Genomic DNA, 17,860 nt, shown 5'->3' with positions numbered 1-17,860 from the left:
CCTATGGTTCCCCTTGGATGAAACTCCTGCTTCTCCATTTTTATCAATTGCCCCCGTCTCAACTGTTTTCCTGAGTTTCATGGGGAGGCTACGCACCTTGAAGCTTTCTACAGTTACTAAAGTTCCTGCCAAATCAGATTCTGATTCTCCATCTCAGGATATGGAAGAGGGTACGATGTCTAAGTCCGATGTCTCCCATGGTGCTATCCCTAAGTCTCAAAATGGCGGCAAAATCTCTTCCATCTTGGTATCCTCCAAACGTCTTAAAAAAGATCCTCCTTCCCCTGGAAGTACCACAACTCCTTCGTCTATGGATCTCATTTTGGAAGAATTACGTGCTCTCAAGCCTTTCATGGAGACCACCACTAAAAGTATGCAGGCCATGCAGGACAAGTGGACGTCTCTAGATTCCCGGATTCTACTCCTGGAACAGTCAACGGAGTCTCTTCAATCCTCCTGCTCTCACATCCCTTCAATGGAGGCCTAGATTATATTACTTAAGAAACAGACGGAGGATTTGGAAAACAGAAACCGCAGGAACAACCTTCGCCTGTACGGTCTTTCTGAACTTACAGAGGGGTCTAATCCTACGGCTTTCTTCCAAACTTTTCTCTCAAAGATCTTAGATGCTCCAGCTCTGGCTTCTATCAACACTCAGAGAGCCCATCGTCTTGATCCTAGAGTCTCTTCTAAACCTAGAGGAGTCATCATGCTGTTCCTACAATTCACTGATCTCTTGCAGGTCCTCATAGCCGCTAAACTCAAGAAACAACTTTTATGGGAAGGTCATCGTCTTTACCTGTCTCAAGATGTCTCCAAGGCCACTGCGGATAGACGGAAGAGATTCCTGGACTTACGACCGCAGCTCAGAGCCCTCAACGCTCGTTATGGACTTCTTCACCCATGTCTATTCAAGGTTACTTACAAGGACAGAACCACCACCTACGAGGATCCTGCCGTCCTTCATGAATTTCTTCGTCGACATGGTCCTGACGTTATGGATGTTTCCAGACCAGTTTGAATGGAACTGAGGACTCTTCGATTTTGCTGATGTCGTGCTGTATCTGTAGTTTTTATTATTGTTGTCATCTTACCCTTATATATGTTTCCTCTGTTCAGGCTCATCCTCTTTTCATGGTGTTTATTCGTCTCCAATACTTACCCTTCTCTTTCTCTTCTTTTTACAGATGCTCCCTCTCTTCTCCCAACCGGAGGTAACCTATTGTGTCTGTATACCGCCCTTTGGACTTGTGACATTAGAGGTCTGGTGCTCGATCTTGATGTTGTCGCCGTCTTCTCTCGACATCGACACCCTCGTCCTCGTTTTGCGTTTTTTTTATTTTGTAAGTATGTCCTTCAGTGGTTTGTTCTGGACTTGTACTGTCTTCTTGATCTTATTTGTTTCTGTCTTTTCTCTTTCTCTTCCAACCTCTTTCTTCCTATTCTTCCCTCCCTCCTTTTCTTTCTATCTGATTTCTTTATCTTCTCTCTCAGGTATTATGTTTCCTTTTTCTTACTTTTCTCTTTTTATTGATTCAGTAGGCAGAATTTTGTATTGCTTTATATATTTTTCACTGTTCTTCATTCCGTGTCATTACTTGGAATGTTAAGGGTTTAAACAACCCTATCAAGAGACAACGAGTACTGTCGCATTTAGCTAGACTAAAAACTGATGTGGCTTTCATTCAAGAGTCTCATCTTTCTGAGGCTGAGGCCTTAAAAGTTAAATGTTGTTGGGTGGGACATGTTTTCTTTTCTCCCACTGACGATAAGAAGAGTGAGACCTTGTTTTTACGTCATAAAAAGTTAAATGTTTCTGTTGTTGCTCAGGATTGTGATGATCAGGGTCGTTGGGTATTAGTTAGATAGCTTATAGATAAGATACCAATTGTGTTGTTTAATGGTGTTGATAAATTATTCTGGCCCTCTATTTCTGCCAAACTCTCTTCTCTATCTGAGGATTATATCGTTTTTGGTGGAGATTGTAATTTAATTTTTGATCCCATCCTAGACCGCCACTCTAAAGTTAGCTTTTCACCCTCTAAAATGCACTCCCAGTTCACCGATACTATACACAACAATGCTTTAGTAGACATTTGGAGATTGTGTAACCCAGATCTTGGAGAATACAGTTTTTACTCTCCAGCCCATAACTCTCAATCACGCATTGACTATCTCTTCCTCAGTAAACCTCTCACACAACATGCTATTCACTCTGACATTGGTTCCATTCTGATCTCTGACCACGCCCCGGTACTCGTTGACATTGACCTCCTTTCCTTCTCCCCCCATACTGGTAGATGGAGGTTTAATAATTCTCTTCTCCTTGACCCTACTTTTTGTAAAGAGTTTTCTGACTTTACCACTGAGTTCTTTTCGCTTAACTACACTCCTACCTCCTCTTACGTTATGGTTTGGGATTCTTATAAGGCGGCCTCTAGAGGTTTTAATATTAATTTTGTCTCCCGTAAGAAACGTGTCAACGAAGCCAGGTCCTCTTCTTTACTTGCTAATATTAAAAGGCTTGAACTTGCCTATCACTCCACAAATACTGAATCCTCTCTTAAAGAGCTCATAGAAGCCAAGGTTTCTTTTAATAAATTCACCACTGAGGCTGCTTCAAACTCACTATTACAATGTAACGCTCGCTACTATGGGGGTCAAAATAAGATGGGGAAGTTACTTGCTAATTATCTCAAAATTCGGAAAGAGCGCACGAAAATTGAACAGATTAAATCTTCTTCTGGAGACACCTTATTTAAAGATAAAGATATCCTTAATGAATTCATGCTTTTTTTTAGAAGTCTCTCTACACACCTGAACTCGTTCCTTCTTCAGCCTAACATCTTTCTTATTTTCAGTCTCTCTCTACTCCTCCCTCGTCTCATGTGAATTTTGAGCCTTTAAACGCAGAAGTTACACTCTCTGAGGTTTCTCATGCGGTTTCTAAGCTACGCCATGGTAAAGACCCAGGCCCTGATGGGTTTACCATCAAATTTTACAGCCACTTTGCCTCCCTTCTTCTACCAAAGCTGCTATCTCTTTATCACACTTTCCTGGCCTCCAGTCTTTCTAGTGGTTCCTTTCAACAAGCCCTGATTTGTTTGATCCCTAAGGATGATAAGGACCACTCGATATGTAAAAATTACCGGCCCATCTCATTGGTTAACACTGATTATAAGATTTTAGCCAAAATTCCGGCTCTTCGTCTGGACCCCATATTACCTGATTTGATTGGCCATGAGTAATCCGGTTTTGTGAAGGGTCGTCTCTCTTCGGATATTTCCAGAGTTTTCTTCAACATTCTCAGCAAAGCCTCTTCGCTAGATTTTCCACTTGCTGCTATCTCTCTGGATGCAGAGAAAGCCTTTGATAGGATTGGCTGGGATTTCATGTTTTGAGCTCTTTCTTGGTCTGGTATTCCCCCCAAGTTTATCTCTCTTATTTCTCTACACTATTCCAGTCCCCAAGCGTCGATCTTTGTTAATGGTGCGGTTTCTGACTATTTTACTCTTCAAAGAGGGGTTCAACAGGGTTGTCCTCTTTCCCCCTTAATATTTGTTTTGACTTTAGAACCCTTTCTTACCAAAATTCAACAGGATAACTCAATCTCTGGTTTTTGTTTGGCTTCTCAGCAAATTAAGCTTTTGGTATATGCCGACGACATTCTCCTCTACTGCTCGGACCCAGTCTTTTCTCTTCCAGGTTTCCTCTTTCTCAGCTGTCTCCGGTTATCGCCTCAATGTCGACAAATGCAAAATTCTTCCTTTGAACTCGTTATGTCAGAAACATCTCTTTGATGTTTCTGGTTTCTCGTGGCAACCAACTAAAATTAAGTATCTAGGTGTTTGGTTCGCTCCCCTTTTGGCAGACACTTTGAAATTCAATTTCGATAATATCTCAAAAAAATTGGAATCCGCTATTACTCGTTGGAATCCGCTTTTCTTGTCTTGGTGGGGTCGCCTGAGTTCGATCACAATGATGCTTTCTCCTCTCCTACTCTATACTCTCTCCACGATACCAATTCATATTCCCGACTACTATTTCAAAAAGGCTGATTGTATCTTGTTGAAATTTCTGTGGAAGGGTAAAAGGCCTCGCATCGCATTGTCTTCTCTACGTAAAGACAAATCGCACACTGGAGTTCGCTTCCCTGACTTCAAAGCCTATCACCGTGCCTTTTCTCTCAAATAATCGGCTTGTTGGCTTTCCACGGATCTCCCTTTCTATCCTCCCCTTTGGCTAACACTTGAATCTTCTTTTCTTTCTCCCTTCGAGTGTTGTAAATTCTTATCCTTTACTTCCCCTCTGTCTCGTTTTCGTCATCCTGTTCTTTCTCATTCTCGCAAGATCCTTCCTCCGTATCTTTCCTCTTCTTACCCCTGTATTTCTTCGACACATGAGCAACCTATCTGGCACAATAAACAACTTTTGATCCATAATCGTACTTTTTTCTGGAAAACTTGGCACTCTCGGGGTATTCGTTGGATCTCTCAGCTCCTCTCTAACAATCTTCCTCTATCTTTCTCAGACCTTAGGTCCCAATTTTCGTTGCCCTCTGGTTCACACTCTCAATATGAAACTCTTCATCCCATTCTTCTGTCTTATCTTGCATCCTTACCGGACTCTAACCCCAACCCCCTTGCTCATCGCCCTATATCCTCTGTTTTGGACTCTTCTCCTTCAGCTTCTTTCTTGTACAACTCGTTTCAATTCTCTACTGATAGGTCCAAATCGAAAGTTGAATTGGCGTAGGAACAGGATTTCTCTTTAGTTTGGCCAATTGCATTATGGGACAAAATCTGGTCAAAATTGCACAAGACCTCTAGGGCTGCCAATACGACCCAAACTATTTACTTTATATATAACCGTACCATTTTTACTCCCGCTGCTTTGTCCTCTTTCTCGACAGACACTCTCCCCGCTTGTTGGTCATGTCCTTGTCCTTCTGCAAATCAATTTCACATGCTTTTTGAATGCCCCCCCATTTCTCACTTCTGGAATTTGGTCTGGACACAACTTCGGAAAATCTTTCACTTCAACACCCCCTTTTCTCCTGCTCAAGTATTATTAGTCTCTCTATCCTCCACACTCCCCCAAATAAATACTCATTATCTCCTCATGGATCTCTTTCTGGCCATTGCTTTTCACCATATCACTTCCAATTGGAAACAAGCTGCCTCTGTCTCCTTCAAACCGTGGAGGAACGCAATATGTTTTCATCATAGGATGGACACTAATTTTATTTCCCCTGTCTCTCTAGCCATAAAGCGGGATCTCCTCTGGATCCCTTTAGTTAACTACCTATCCTCTTCTGCCTCTTCCTCCGTCACTCATGATGCCCATTCTACTTAGGTACGCAAACCACCTTGAATCTCTTTTTCCATGTTACCTGTGTAATTGTTTATCGTTTTTTACATATTTGCTTATTGGTACATATCTCATCATAAGCTATATGATCTCCATTTCCCTTCTTCCCCTTTTTTGTATAATTATTTGATTGTCTCATATTGACTGTTTCTTCAATGCCCTGATTTTTCTTTTGTATTTCTATACTATTTCAATAAAATCAAACTTAAAAAACACTGATGACAAATAGAAAAGTAGCTCCATTACAAGACTCAACTTTGCCTTTCATACCTGTTATGGACAATTTACAACACATAAGTAAAAAGAACAGTCCTTAACAGTCGTATTGCTCACTGACCGATTCCTCATCACATCACTTTATCTATCTTGGCACCACTCTCCTCCGAAATTGATGTCACACAGGCTCCAGTCCCATCAGTCAATGCCGCCAGATGGTTGACCAGTGTATGCTATCCCCCTACCTCAAGTTAAACACATTGAAAAATGTACTATTTGCATTATGGAAATTGACCTACATTAATGTTTCGACCATCTATACACAAGAACTAGGCCCACCACAAAACACACAAGTTCAAGTAGGAAATCTGTGAGTGATTATAAATGCCAGTCCCTCAAAATCTAAAAGCCACCATCAATTTAGTACTTTCCTGTCTGACAATGCCAACTGATTATAACACTGAAACTCTTGCTACTATTTCAGAAGCTACAAAGAACCAATAATGCAGCTGTCTGAGAACTCTTATAACTTATGTCTCATCAACTCACACATCTTTACACTGGCTGCCGTGCCTCAATGTGGTACATTTAAAGCACTATTTATTGCACATCAAGCCATTCACGGCAAATGGGACACTCTTACTTTAATCAACAATCCAAACAATATCACACAATCCTAAAGGTTGGTCCTAATCTTCACCACACCTCCCTTTGAAAATATATCACTGGCAGAAGCTATTCTCCCTCTTCACACAAACTCTGAACCTATGTTCCTACAACATTAAGAATAATCTGGGGCGCTAGCGACCCCAAAGCAAGATGGGCGCACTTTAGTGTGGCTCCGCTGGCTGGAGCAAGCAATCCGACAAAATCCTGCATCACAACTGCAATCGGAAACTTAGAAACTGAGCATTCCTTAACCAAACACAGCAGAATACTGTGACGAACCTCAGCAGCAAAATTGAAGCACAGGAAGCGAAGGACCAAACTGGATGCAACCCGGATCCGAGCAACATGGCAGCCTAGATACAACTGCTGCCCGCAGCGTGGCCACCGAGCTCAGGACCGGTCGCTGGGGTCCTCCGGCGAGACCCACTAGCCAGAGGCTTGAAGGCGGGGGTCTAGTGGAGCACAGAACATCGTGGCAACGAGTGCTGTGGGTCCGGGCTGCAGGAGACACCGCGGACGGTAGTGCAGCAGCTGAACCCAGGAGACGCTGCTGCACGGAGTGGGAGGTGAGTCGGACTACCCCTGGGGCTGTGACTGTCTCAGGGGTGGGCCCTGCGCCTGTGACTGGATGACGCATAAATAGACAACAGAGGCTAGCTAGATCCGCACGAGAGGCCATGAGGCATATAAGCGGCCTACGGCGCAAACCGCAAGCGGGGGCTCTGAGCGTGCCCAGCGTTCAGCACGGCTGCGGCAAAGTGAGATCCCTAAGTGGAGACTGGGTCAGCAGGTGTGAGTTGTGGGGCTGGGGGGCTGCCCTGAGCATGTCCAGAGTTCAACGCTGCTGAGGTGAAACGAAGACCCAACATGGAGACCGGAAGAGCAGGTGTGGGCTGTGTGGCTTATGGGCAATGCGGGCAGAGATGCAAGGCTGATACCCTAAGCCTATTCCCGGTATAGACCACCCCAGGCGGCGATAACAGTGGGAGGATAGCATAGTGGCAAGCATTGAGCAGTGGCTCTAAAACAAACCAGACCAAACGAGGAGTATAACAGAACAAAGACAATATGGGCAAAGCAGACATGCAGCAATCAACTCTCTCCTTTGAAATGCTGTGCTCCACAAAGACCCCATATGCAGCCAGACCCAACACAGGAAATGGCAGAAGGGAATGGCTCCACTCTGGAAAAAACACTGCAGGCAAAGCAGCATAGTCTGCAGACTATAGATGGCAAAATCAATGCATTGAACCTAAGAATGGACCACATGGCAAGTAAACTAGAAAAGCACAACACCTGCATTCAACAGGCGGAGCAACAAATCTCTATGGAGGAGGATGGACTGACAACGGTGGCCGACAAATGCTCAGGCATGGAGAAAATCTCATCAATCATCCAAGCTAAAAATGAGGACCTGGAGGCCCGCTCTAGGAGGAACAACTTACAAATCACGGGTGTTCCAGGGTCCACAAACACTGTAAAATTAGAAGAGTATGTGGAATCTATGCTTAAGGAAATGTTGCCCACTTACAAGTCCGCCAAATATAAGTAAACTCCAATCATTGGGTTTTAGTTATGTTGGATTAAATATACAGGTTTGCAGTTCCTAAGGACAGATAGTGATAGTCAGGTCTGTGAAATAACCTCCCAATGGAGGAAGTGCCCTTACACACCTAGAGAGGTGTCATGCTTCATCATTTGGGCGTGTTCCTCATCGGGCCGGCTCTGAAATGCCAGACGGGCACCAGCGAAATGGCTCTTTAGCGGAGTTCTTTTGGATAAAGCCATTAGGTGAGTGAGGGTGTGTGGGCTGTGGTGAGTAGTGTAGTAAAGTGATAGAGGTGTATTGAAACAGGTTTAGGGAAGCCCTGTTTACTAAACTTTTATTTGTGAGGCTTAAGTAAGTAAAAACAGTGTAGCCCTAATTGGAGATAAAGGTCCTATAGAGCATGCGTACTATAAATCTTGGTCAACATGTTTCTTACCATATTCAGCCCCTATGGGGTCTATAGGCAATTCATCAGGACCAACCAGAGAATTTTTTTTTAAATTGTTTTACAGTACTGCAAGGCTGGTGCTTCCAATTTAACTGACTGATCAAGTTACCAGCCATTCTGATTCGTACCAGGTTCGCTTTTACTTTGTATCGTTGTGAGACCTGAAAAAAAGCAACAGGGTGGAGAAAGGGAGAATGACATTGTGCCCGACCTAGTAAAAAAGCTCCCAGTTCCTCTCTTTTTTGAGACCCTTTAGTTATGTTAGACATTTTTGTATTTCCCACTGACTTGTATGTAAACATGTGTTGGCTTTGGTTTCTTTAAAGAAACAAACAATGTATGTCCTTTTACCTTAACAGCTGTCATTTTCACTTCCTAATTGTTATGGTTACTGATTACTACAGTTGTAATCTTTAGATTAAACATTGGTTTGAACCTCAATATTCCTTTTTTTAATGTATTGTCACATAAGCATTGAGCCCAGACAAGCAATCAAATATTAAGCTATAGGATAAATGTAGGTGGGAGACTGAAAAGTCCTCCTGACAAGGTGAGTGGGAGCATAGCCACACTGCACATCAAGATTGTATTCACCGTACTGTAAAAAGTGGTTTACAAGTACAGAAGACTACATTTATACTTAACTACCCTGTAGAGGGTGCAGCGTTGACTTAAATAAGCTATTTTTGTCATTTGCTTCTTTCAATTACTTTATTTATTACCGCCATTCAAGAACATGGCCACAGACGTTGTTTTCTTTCACTCAACACTGTGGATGTTAGTCTTCGACCCTAAATTGTGGAGTAGCACTAGTAGGAAGATTAGTTTGTGAGAAATTGGTAATGGTCCTCCACTATGCCAAAGTCAGTCTGTGAACACATGCAGAGATGGAGAAAGTAACTGCTCTTGTCCTTCTCCCAACCTTACCTAACTGGGTCTTTTCCACCTCTTAGATACTGGGTTCTCACACCAGCTGTCCTTGTTACGTTTCAACTCCATTGACCCTCTTCCAAACTTTACTGATGAGGCAAAACAACCATCACAGGTGGTATGGAAATGTAGAGGCATGCAGGCGGTCCTGGAGCATGTTTTAACAAAACCTCCTACTGAGACCTCAATCTATCCACAGAGAAAATGCTGTTTGATGTGCTGAAAAAAGTTTCAGCATAAAGGTAAATTCAATTCATGCACTAGTTTTCTGGCAAATGGCCGGCCACAAGTTTCCAATATGAGAGAAGAAGGCCTCAAAGATATGGCAGTACCAGAAGTTTTGCGACAGGAGGAGTGAGCTCGGTGAAAAATCGCATCTGTGTCCTACCACTGGCACTGACTCACCACCAGGAGTCTGAAGCAAAAAGGAAAAGACAGTTTGCAGCCTTCCCATTTTTGTGCAGATACCTGCGGGTGGTCGGGGATCTCTCTTCTCTTATTGGCCTGCCAAACTTGATTTCCTCCACTCCGACTGGTTAACTCCACCTGAGCACTAGTCTTTACTTTGAGTGTAAATCTCAGGGCTGGTCCCAAGGTGTTGACCTCTCTCACAGTAACTATTCAATTTTCTTCCCCAGCACAAGTTCTTATTTCACACACATTCAGTATAGAAGCAGGCAGCTCAGTATCTCTATTCCAACCTGAGTGTGCACTCAAGCATCATTAGGCAGACAATAGTGTTAGAAGAAGATTCGCAGGGACATGCAATCCCAGCTAAGTCTTCCCAGCATTATTGTTTTTCATGGTTACTGCCAGGGATGAAATGGGTGGATTGAGACACCTATTTCTGTCAATATGCCACAATAATAAAAGTGATTCAATAGGGGAAAGCCCTACCATGAGTTTTGTTTTCAGAGCCTTCAATATGTGTCCAAGGTCAGTTTCCTTCACCAAAAACTCCACTAGGGCATTTAACACTTTCACTATAGACATATTAGGTAGTGTAATCCCACAAAGAAGCCTTTCCTGAAATGGGCTAGACATATTAAGGGGGAGGAATTGACTGGAGACACCAAACAGTCTTGAGTTTTCCAAGGATGTACCTGAAGAGCACATCGCACCACCAATGAGTATATGATGGACCACTGTCACAACATTGAACTTTTACCTCAAAATCAGTGCGGTCTGTGGTTTGGTAGCCAGTTCCAAGGTATCCAGGACTTTCTGTTTGCAAAAGACCTGAACCCAATGATTTTGAGCTTTATGTAAACTGGTAATGGCATGGACCGGGGAGCTGGGGTTCATGCAAAAATGTAGTCTTGTCTGGGCAGAACTGTGGACCAATTTTAGGGGGGTATGCTTGATAATCAGGGCTAACATGCCTCTTGAAGTTATACATAGCTTAGATGTGTGCCTTGATCATGACTTGTCCTCTAAGCAAGGGCAGTGGCAAGAAGAGTAGGCCATGTACATGGAAACATTGGGGTGACCAAATCTCATGTCAGCAGTAATATTCAAGCTCACCTCATGGCCAGCAAATGCTGACGCATCCAGTCCTGGATATTCACTCAAACAATCGTCTGTTCTGTTTTCCATCACTTCTCCATTTTTTGCCTATTTGGGTGTTTCAACTTATGCTTCTTAACTAACCTAGTTAGACCCTGCATATTGATAGTAAAGAACATATGAGAAAGAGGTAAGCCCTTAGGCACACTGCAGGTGATAAGTGCAGAGATGGAAAAATGTAAAACCTTACTGTTCTCTTCCTAACAGAATAGAATACTTTTACTATTAAATTACCTCTCACTAGTGCATCTACGCTGCCAATCAATAGGAGGTAAGGCTACGTGGCAAAGGTAGCTAATCTCCCCAAAAATGAAAGACTGCCTGCCTTCCTACATCCTGTGAGGAGTAGAGGATTCTTACTTCCTTGTCTAGGTCAAAACCCAGGTATTTGACTCTCTAGCAGCCACATACTACTGGATGGCATTGTAGTTGTTTGCAAAATGGAGCTTTCAAAGAGAGGCATCAGTGCCAGCCCTATAGGGTTTCACCAATTTCAATGACGAGAAGGCAGGGCAAACAGACAGACCAGCATCTAAAAGGGAGGACAAACGAGCCATCTTAACCAAAAACTGGACAACCTAGTCCTCATTAACCACCTCCCAGTCTCGTAACTATGCAGTCAAAAGTCTAAGCACATGGTACATCATTTTGCCTAGAGAATATCTTCAACTTCATTAATTATTATTATTATTTTTAATCCTAAATTTTACCAACTGGAAAGATGAGGAGTGCCCACTGCATTCGTATAAAGGTAGTGAGATCCTTAACAGTTTTGAAGAGGATTTCTGTTGAAAATGTTTAACACCATCGCTGTTGCAGCAATTCCCCTCCTGTGCTGCAGATCCTTGATTCCAGTTGTTCATGACAAGCTCAGCTCGTAATCAGCACAGCTCAACCGTGCCTCATGACGAGCTGAGCTTGTCATGAGCATCGAAGGGGTTAAGCTCTAACAATCATTTTACAACCCTCTTTGGGCTTTTTGGTATATATTATCCAGTCTCACTTTAAACTCCCCCACCGTCTGAATGCCTCTCTCATCTGGACTCTATCCTGCTTGGCATGGGGTACTACCTCTCTAAGTTATTTACTCTTTTGGTAGACATTTTCTTCATGAGGCAGCTGGTGAAGGATCGAAGCTCTGATACATATTATCCAGGGAGGACTTATAAAAAGGTTTCATCCAGGCACTCACATAAATTCCACCTGCAATCCCAAGCAAAAGCATCCGAGGCATCCCCTAAACATCTCTGCATAGAAACCTTCTGGACTACTTTACAAAAAGGGTGAGCAGAAAGGTATAATGATCAGGGTACATTCAGGGCTGATAAGAGTGGCGATTCCATTCCTGGGGGTTTCATCCAAAGTGGACGAGGTCCTTCCAAGACAGAAATTCACGTCGATAGTACAGCACCTTTCTGCATATTTCCAAAGGGAAATCACCCCAAATGATGAAATCCCCTTTCACTAGCACTCTTATATTTAGGAAGGAGGGACTATGGAATGTGTAAAGCTCCTCATTAAAGATCTCGGACTACTTGGGTGTCCTTAGGGCCTCGCTGCTGCTATGGCGGTAGCTCACCTCGCAGCATTGATACCCCTGCCAAGCAGGTGGTAATCTCTAAAGATGACGGATGGCAATCCCACAGTGTGTTGAAGGCCATGACCCTCCCTTGGACGGGGACCACCTGCCACGCTCTAAATGAGCCCCACTGTGCCTTGGTGTGCTCCATTGTGCTGAACTACATATGGGGGTTTTCAGGTATCTATAATCAGCAGCACCAACCAGTGTCATTTCCTCTCTCTCATAGACCAAAAAGAGTGAAGTGTGCATTTCTTAACAAATATGAGGTAATGCAACATAAACAGACTTTGTAAAATGTTTCAATGACCGAAGGTCACTGAAAATTATTTATATAATTAATTCCTAAGGCCTAGATGTAGGTAATTTTATTTGACCACTTCTTAAATACCGAATTTTACCAATTCGGTATTTAAGAAGTGGTAAAATAGAAAGTACGTACGTTTTAAATGTTATTCAGTGTTACAATTTCGATGTTGGGCCCCTTTTATCATATCTTTTAACGTTAGGGGCTAAGGCCAATTATCACTGACTGGGCACTTAAAATGTAGAAAAGACACTGATCTTTTTTGCTCAAAGAATAAAAACAGACTAGTTATATATACGTTGACAGCTCAGACGCGCGCACTATAAACATTAGAACATACAAGATTAACTATTTAGCAAAAGAGACATTCGCACATTCTTTAATAATTCAATGTGAGACGATGCAATTCGTCATTCCCCTGTTCTGCACAAAGGGCTCCCATTCATTATTGGTGACAACTGCACATAAAGCTGTAACTTCTGAAAGAATCTCTGGCAGAATTCTCATCACTTCCGTCTGTGTGCAGGTACATCCACTGTCATGCACCAATTCAGTTCCAAAATGGAGGCTTGCGACAAATTCCAATCATGGAAACTCAATAACTAGGCAGAAGATATTTCTCACGATTGAGATTTTGCGTCGCTTCTTTTGCAACCATTTAAAAAAGCCATGCACAAATGGAAGAGAGGGGTGGGGGGCTGGAAATGAAATCAACTGTCCGAGATGCAAAGATCAGATAAACATATATATTAGCCTGCAACTCATCAAATAATTAGAAAAGAAAAGATGTAAACTATGTGGAATGGAGAGGTAAGTTAATTCACAGCTCACAGCGGTATACAACCTTTACAACAAATCTTTTACCACGCACTACCATTACAACGCAGTCATTACAACGCAAACCATTACAACGCATTGCACTGGGGGGCGCTCTAGGATAGGGAATACGTTTAATTTTCTATCCAACACCTTCCCTAGTGTCCACGGGGACTGGAGTTGGAATAGTAAATTAAACTATTCACTATCCAGCACCCCAAAGTGCTATGCGTTGTAATGGTATGCGTTGTAAAAACCGCGTTGTAAAGGTATGCGTGGTAAAAGTATGCGTTGTAACGTCATACATCCGCTCAAAGCTGATTCTGCAGGTTGGGTGCATCAGCTGGGAGCACATGCGCGGTGCAAATAGAGTAACTGCACACATGCAACTGGGTAAAAATGGATGTTAATTGCACATTCCAAATATTATGCGCCTTTGGGTTAAACCCCTCCCTAAATGCAAGACTAATATTTAAAAGCTCTTAACACCTGCAGCTAACTTCATTCGTTTTTTATTAAATGTTTCATTGACATTAGTGACACACACCATTTTTGTTTCTATGAATATAGAACCATGGCCCAGATGTACTAATATAAGTGCGGCAAATAGCGCACCGAATATTGCGAACTGTATCCAATTTTGCAGCCCGATCTATGTATAAGTAGGCCGATTTGTAAAATCATAATTCATAGGGGAGTGGTGTTGGCGGGGATGGTCAGAGAACGACCTGAATAATGAATATTAATTAGGCAAGTCGCAATTTGCGACGCACTGGAAGTGGCCTGCAAGGAACAGCAGACAACCATTCTTGTTTTTGTATTTCTAAACCAAAAACTTTGTATTTATTTTTTATTTTAAAGCAGTTAGTCGTTTAAAAACTGATTTTTTTTCTCCATTTGGAACATCAGGTGCAGCTGACAGTGGTCTCCTAGACCACTGGCTACTGCACCTGAGGCTTCCACCGAGATTACCAAAAGGTAAAAGAGTGTCAAAGGAGACTGCTTCCCCTATGTGAATGAGTTAGGACCACCTCCTTTGAGGTTTTAGTAACTGATCAATGGTCTGCAACCGGAATTGCAGTTGCAAGCCATTGATACATTACATAACAAAAAGCAATTTGTAAAGAGCGCCCCTTCTAAAAAACTGTGTTCCAGAATGAGTGGCAAAACCCATTTTCCGAATCATAAAATGGGATTTGTGCATTATAAAAAAATTATTTTGCAGTCACAAACGCAGTGAATTCACGAATCACAAGACTTGCGTTGGTAAATTCCTTTAGTAAATCTGGCCGCATGTTACCTGCCTTTTTGATTTAACACCAAAATTAAACATAAAACCACAAAAAAAATTCTGGCTAAAAATGGACGGTATAAAACTATGCCCATAGTGGGTACCCTTGAGGCTTTAAATATTACAGATTATGTTATTTGCATTTGCAAAGCACACTGTCACCGGCGAGGATATCCTGGCACTGAGCAGGTGTCAGCAAGGTTTGCATTCTAGTGTGCCATTTAAGCTCACCTGATGTGCTAAACGCTGGGCAACTATTCAGTCACTAAACCTGAAACTCACGAATTCAAAGGGTCAAGCATGCTTATGATCAGATCCCAGATCAGTACCCCCAAGTCTCGAATGTTCATTCCTTCATCATTCATGCATGTTACTGAATGGCCTTTGAACGCTCACTAAGGGAGATCACATGTTCCAGCATGCTATCAATAATCAATTACTTTTTTAAAGAAAATATTAGTTTTAATATACTGCTTTGAAACCCTGTGAAACGGGGCCAACCTATGTTGTTTTAGTGAGTATCAAGTTCTTAAACACTGTAGCCAGATACGAAAGAATACACATTCATGTTTACCTGTAGAGCCTGCTCTGCACACATGACATACAAATCTGAGCTGAAGCTATCGGAAGAATCAATGGCAGATCTTTCTGTGCTGGCTTCTTTCATCAATTTGTAAGCCATTTTCAATGAACCATGTCCTATAAAAATAAAGCGACCTCATTAAAACCAGAAAATAATTTTTATGACAAGCATAAAGACACTGTATCTGCAGAAAGACAGCGTTTTTGAGGGGCAAAGAAACAAAACAGACTGGTATACAAAACGAATAAAGGAAGTGTAAGAAACCCTCTTGACAGGCTGAGGTGCAAGAATGACACTGACAGAGAACCAAGAAGCAAACTAGTAACCCATAAAAGCGTCTGTGTCTCAACATTTGCAGAGCGGGTCGAGTTCAAGGCTTACTTTGAGGAAGAGCATGGGTGGTGGGGATCACCCATACATGAAAGACTCAAATCAGCAATCATTTGAAGAAAGAATGAATCAAAGGTCCAATCAAATATGTTACTTAACTGTGGTAAGTTCTGTTGGATACTCCACTAACTGCAGAGGATGATCCATCTGGATAAGCTCAATTACTTGGCTGCCCCTCCATTTCACCATCCGAAGAACTCCACTAAAAGCTCATCAGGTGCTCCTTAGTTGATATAATAGTTCAGGGCTCTCTTAGGGTCCAACTGAAGAAGCCTGCTCTCCTTACAGGGATGTGACAGAAGAAAATATGTAGCGTGATGGACTGCCCCAAATGGAAAGGCACAACCACATTTGGCAGAAAAGATGCCACCGTTCAAAGTACCAGCTTGTCTGCAAAGAATGTGGTATATGGTGGTTGCAATGGCAGTGCTTGCAGTTCATTGACACAATGACCAGGAGTAATCACAATGAGGAAGACAATGTTATGAGTCATTAACCTCAAAGAGCAGCTATGCATAGGCTCGAAAAGTAGGTATATTAAGAAGGTATGTACCAGATTATGGGCCCACTGCAGCATAACAAAATGTGCAAAAGGAAACATACATAAGCCCTTTCAAAAAAGCACATAAAAAAGCACTTAAAGCAAAATGTACAGATGCTGAGAGGACCGACAAATAATCTTTGGCGGACCCACAGAAAGGAGTCAATGTTCCATAAAAAATAACAAACAACAACATCAGAACGTTTTGCCTGAAGCAGGTCAACCCAACAGTCCTTGCATCAGGCCACAAACTTTGCCCAAAGTCCAGAATAGATAGACTTTATGGACAGAAGGTGAACAGCCAAGTTTTTTTATTTTATTTTTTAGAAATTTTCAAGACAAGTTACAACCAATTCGAACATGCCTTCCAACCCCCCACCCACCACCCACCAGTGGACTAAAAGTTCAGTGTGATATCAAACACTTATCCGCGTTTTTTCCAAGAGTTACACGGCCATTTAGCCAACAACCCTGTCAATAGGGCAGGCGGCGTTGTAAGAACACAGAAATATTTACCTGTTCAGATCTAAGAACGCAAGGAGGCCACATTTTAATGTCCCACGACCCAGGCCCGAGAATCCGAAAAAACACTCGACATCTAGTGTGCATCAGGTACTACACACTCTCCCCCTGGGACTCCTGTGGCTCTGCGTCCAGGTCTTTGTCTGCGCCAGCCGTCAAGTAGGTTTGGTAAAGCCCCCAAAAGTTCTTGGGTCTGCAGGTGGGAGGTAGGAGTTCGCTATAGATCTCGGATTGCGTGCAGCAGTACAACATATTGTGTGCCCATCTTTTAGGAGTTGGCTTCGGTCCCCTCATCCAGCAGCATGCCACTACTCTGTGCGCAATTAGGAGCCCCATGTCAGATAGTCTGCGGACTGCTTTCGGCAACTTCCTGGTATACCCCATCAGAGCCATCGCAGGGTCAGGGGAAATTACAATCCTGGTGATAGTATTCAGTTCTGCAAAAATGTTGACCCAAAAGTCACTTAATCCTGGGCAAGTCCATGCTAGGTGGAGGAAATCAGCGTTAGGCGAATGACACCTCTCACACTCCGCAGTGGTTCTAAGACCATACCTGAAGAGTCTGGCCGGAGAATAATATATCCGGTTGAGAAATTTAAAGTGGACCAGCCTGTGTCGTCCGTTCAGGGAGATTCTCCTAGTGTTAATGCAGCAGTATGTCCAAGTGTCATCGTCCAGCGTCATTTGTAAATCTACTTGCCAGGCTAATCTCGCTTTAGTGTATGTGTTTTCCCTATGTGATTGTGGCAGGGTGTAAAGGTGTGTCAGTAATTTCTGTGAGGTTGTGGCCTTAATGACATACGTGAGTTGCTTTACCTCCGGCGGCTCCGCCATATCTCCCCCCAGCAGTTCCAGACCAGCATGGCATACTCTAAAGTAGTGGAAACTCGTCAGCAGAGACGGGACCTCCTGGCCAGCCCGTGCTTGTTCCCAAGTTTTTACCACCCCGTCCCCAAACAGGTCTCCCGCAGTCTCGATACCAAGTTTCCGCAGAGCTTCTAGTACCCCCTTCTCACGCATTGGGGGAAGCCACCGTGCCCAGTCAATGGGCATGCTAGGAGAGTATAGCAATGCACCGTCCTG

The 17,860-nt window shown here is 43.0% G+C and overlaps 1 protein-coding gene across 1 annotated transcript in view; it reads right to left on the bottom strand.

Annotated features, from left to right (window-relative positions):
- The window catches only part of CFAP46 (cilia and flagella associated protein 46), a 1,558,477-nt gene that overhangs the window by 1,392,722 nt on the left and 147,895 nt on the right, over window positions 1-17,860 (bottom strand). Inside the window, exon 3 of the mRNA XM_086922533.1 lies at window positions 15,316-15,440. Coding sequence (XP_086778659.1) covers window positions 15,316-15,440 — 125 coding nt within the window. The remainder of the gene's footprint in view (window positions 1-15,315; window positions 15,441-17,860) is intronic.

This window comes from Lissotriton vulgaris, chromosome 5 (assembly GCF_964263255.1).
Source record: "Lissotriton vulgaris chromosome 5, aLisVul1.2, whole genome shotgun sequence".
In the NCBI taxonomy this organism is placed as follows: Eukaryota; Metazoa; Chordata; class Amphibia; order Caudata; family Salamandridae; genus Lissotriton; species Lissotriton vulgaris.
This window is presented reverse-complemented; position numbering and strand designations above follow the sequence as displayed.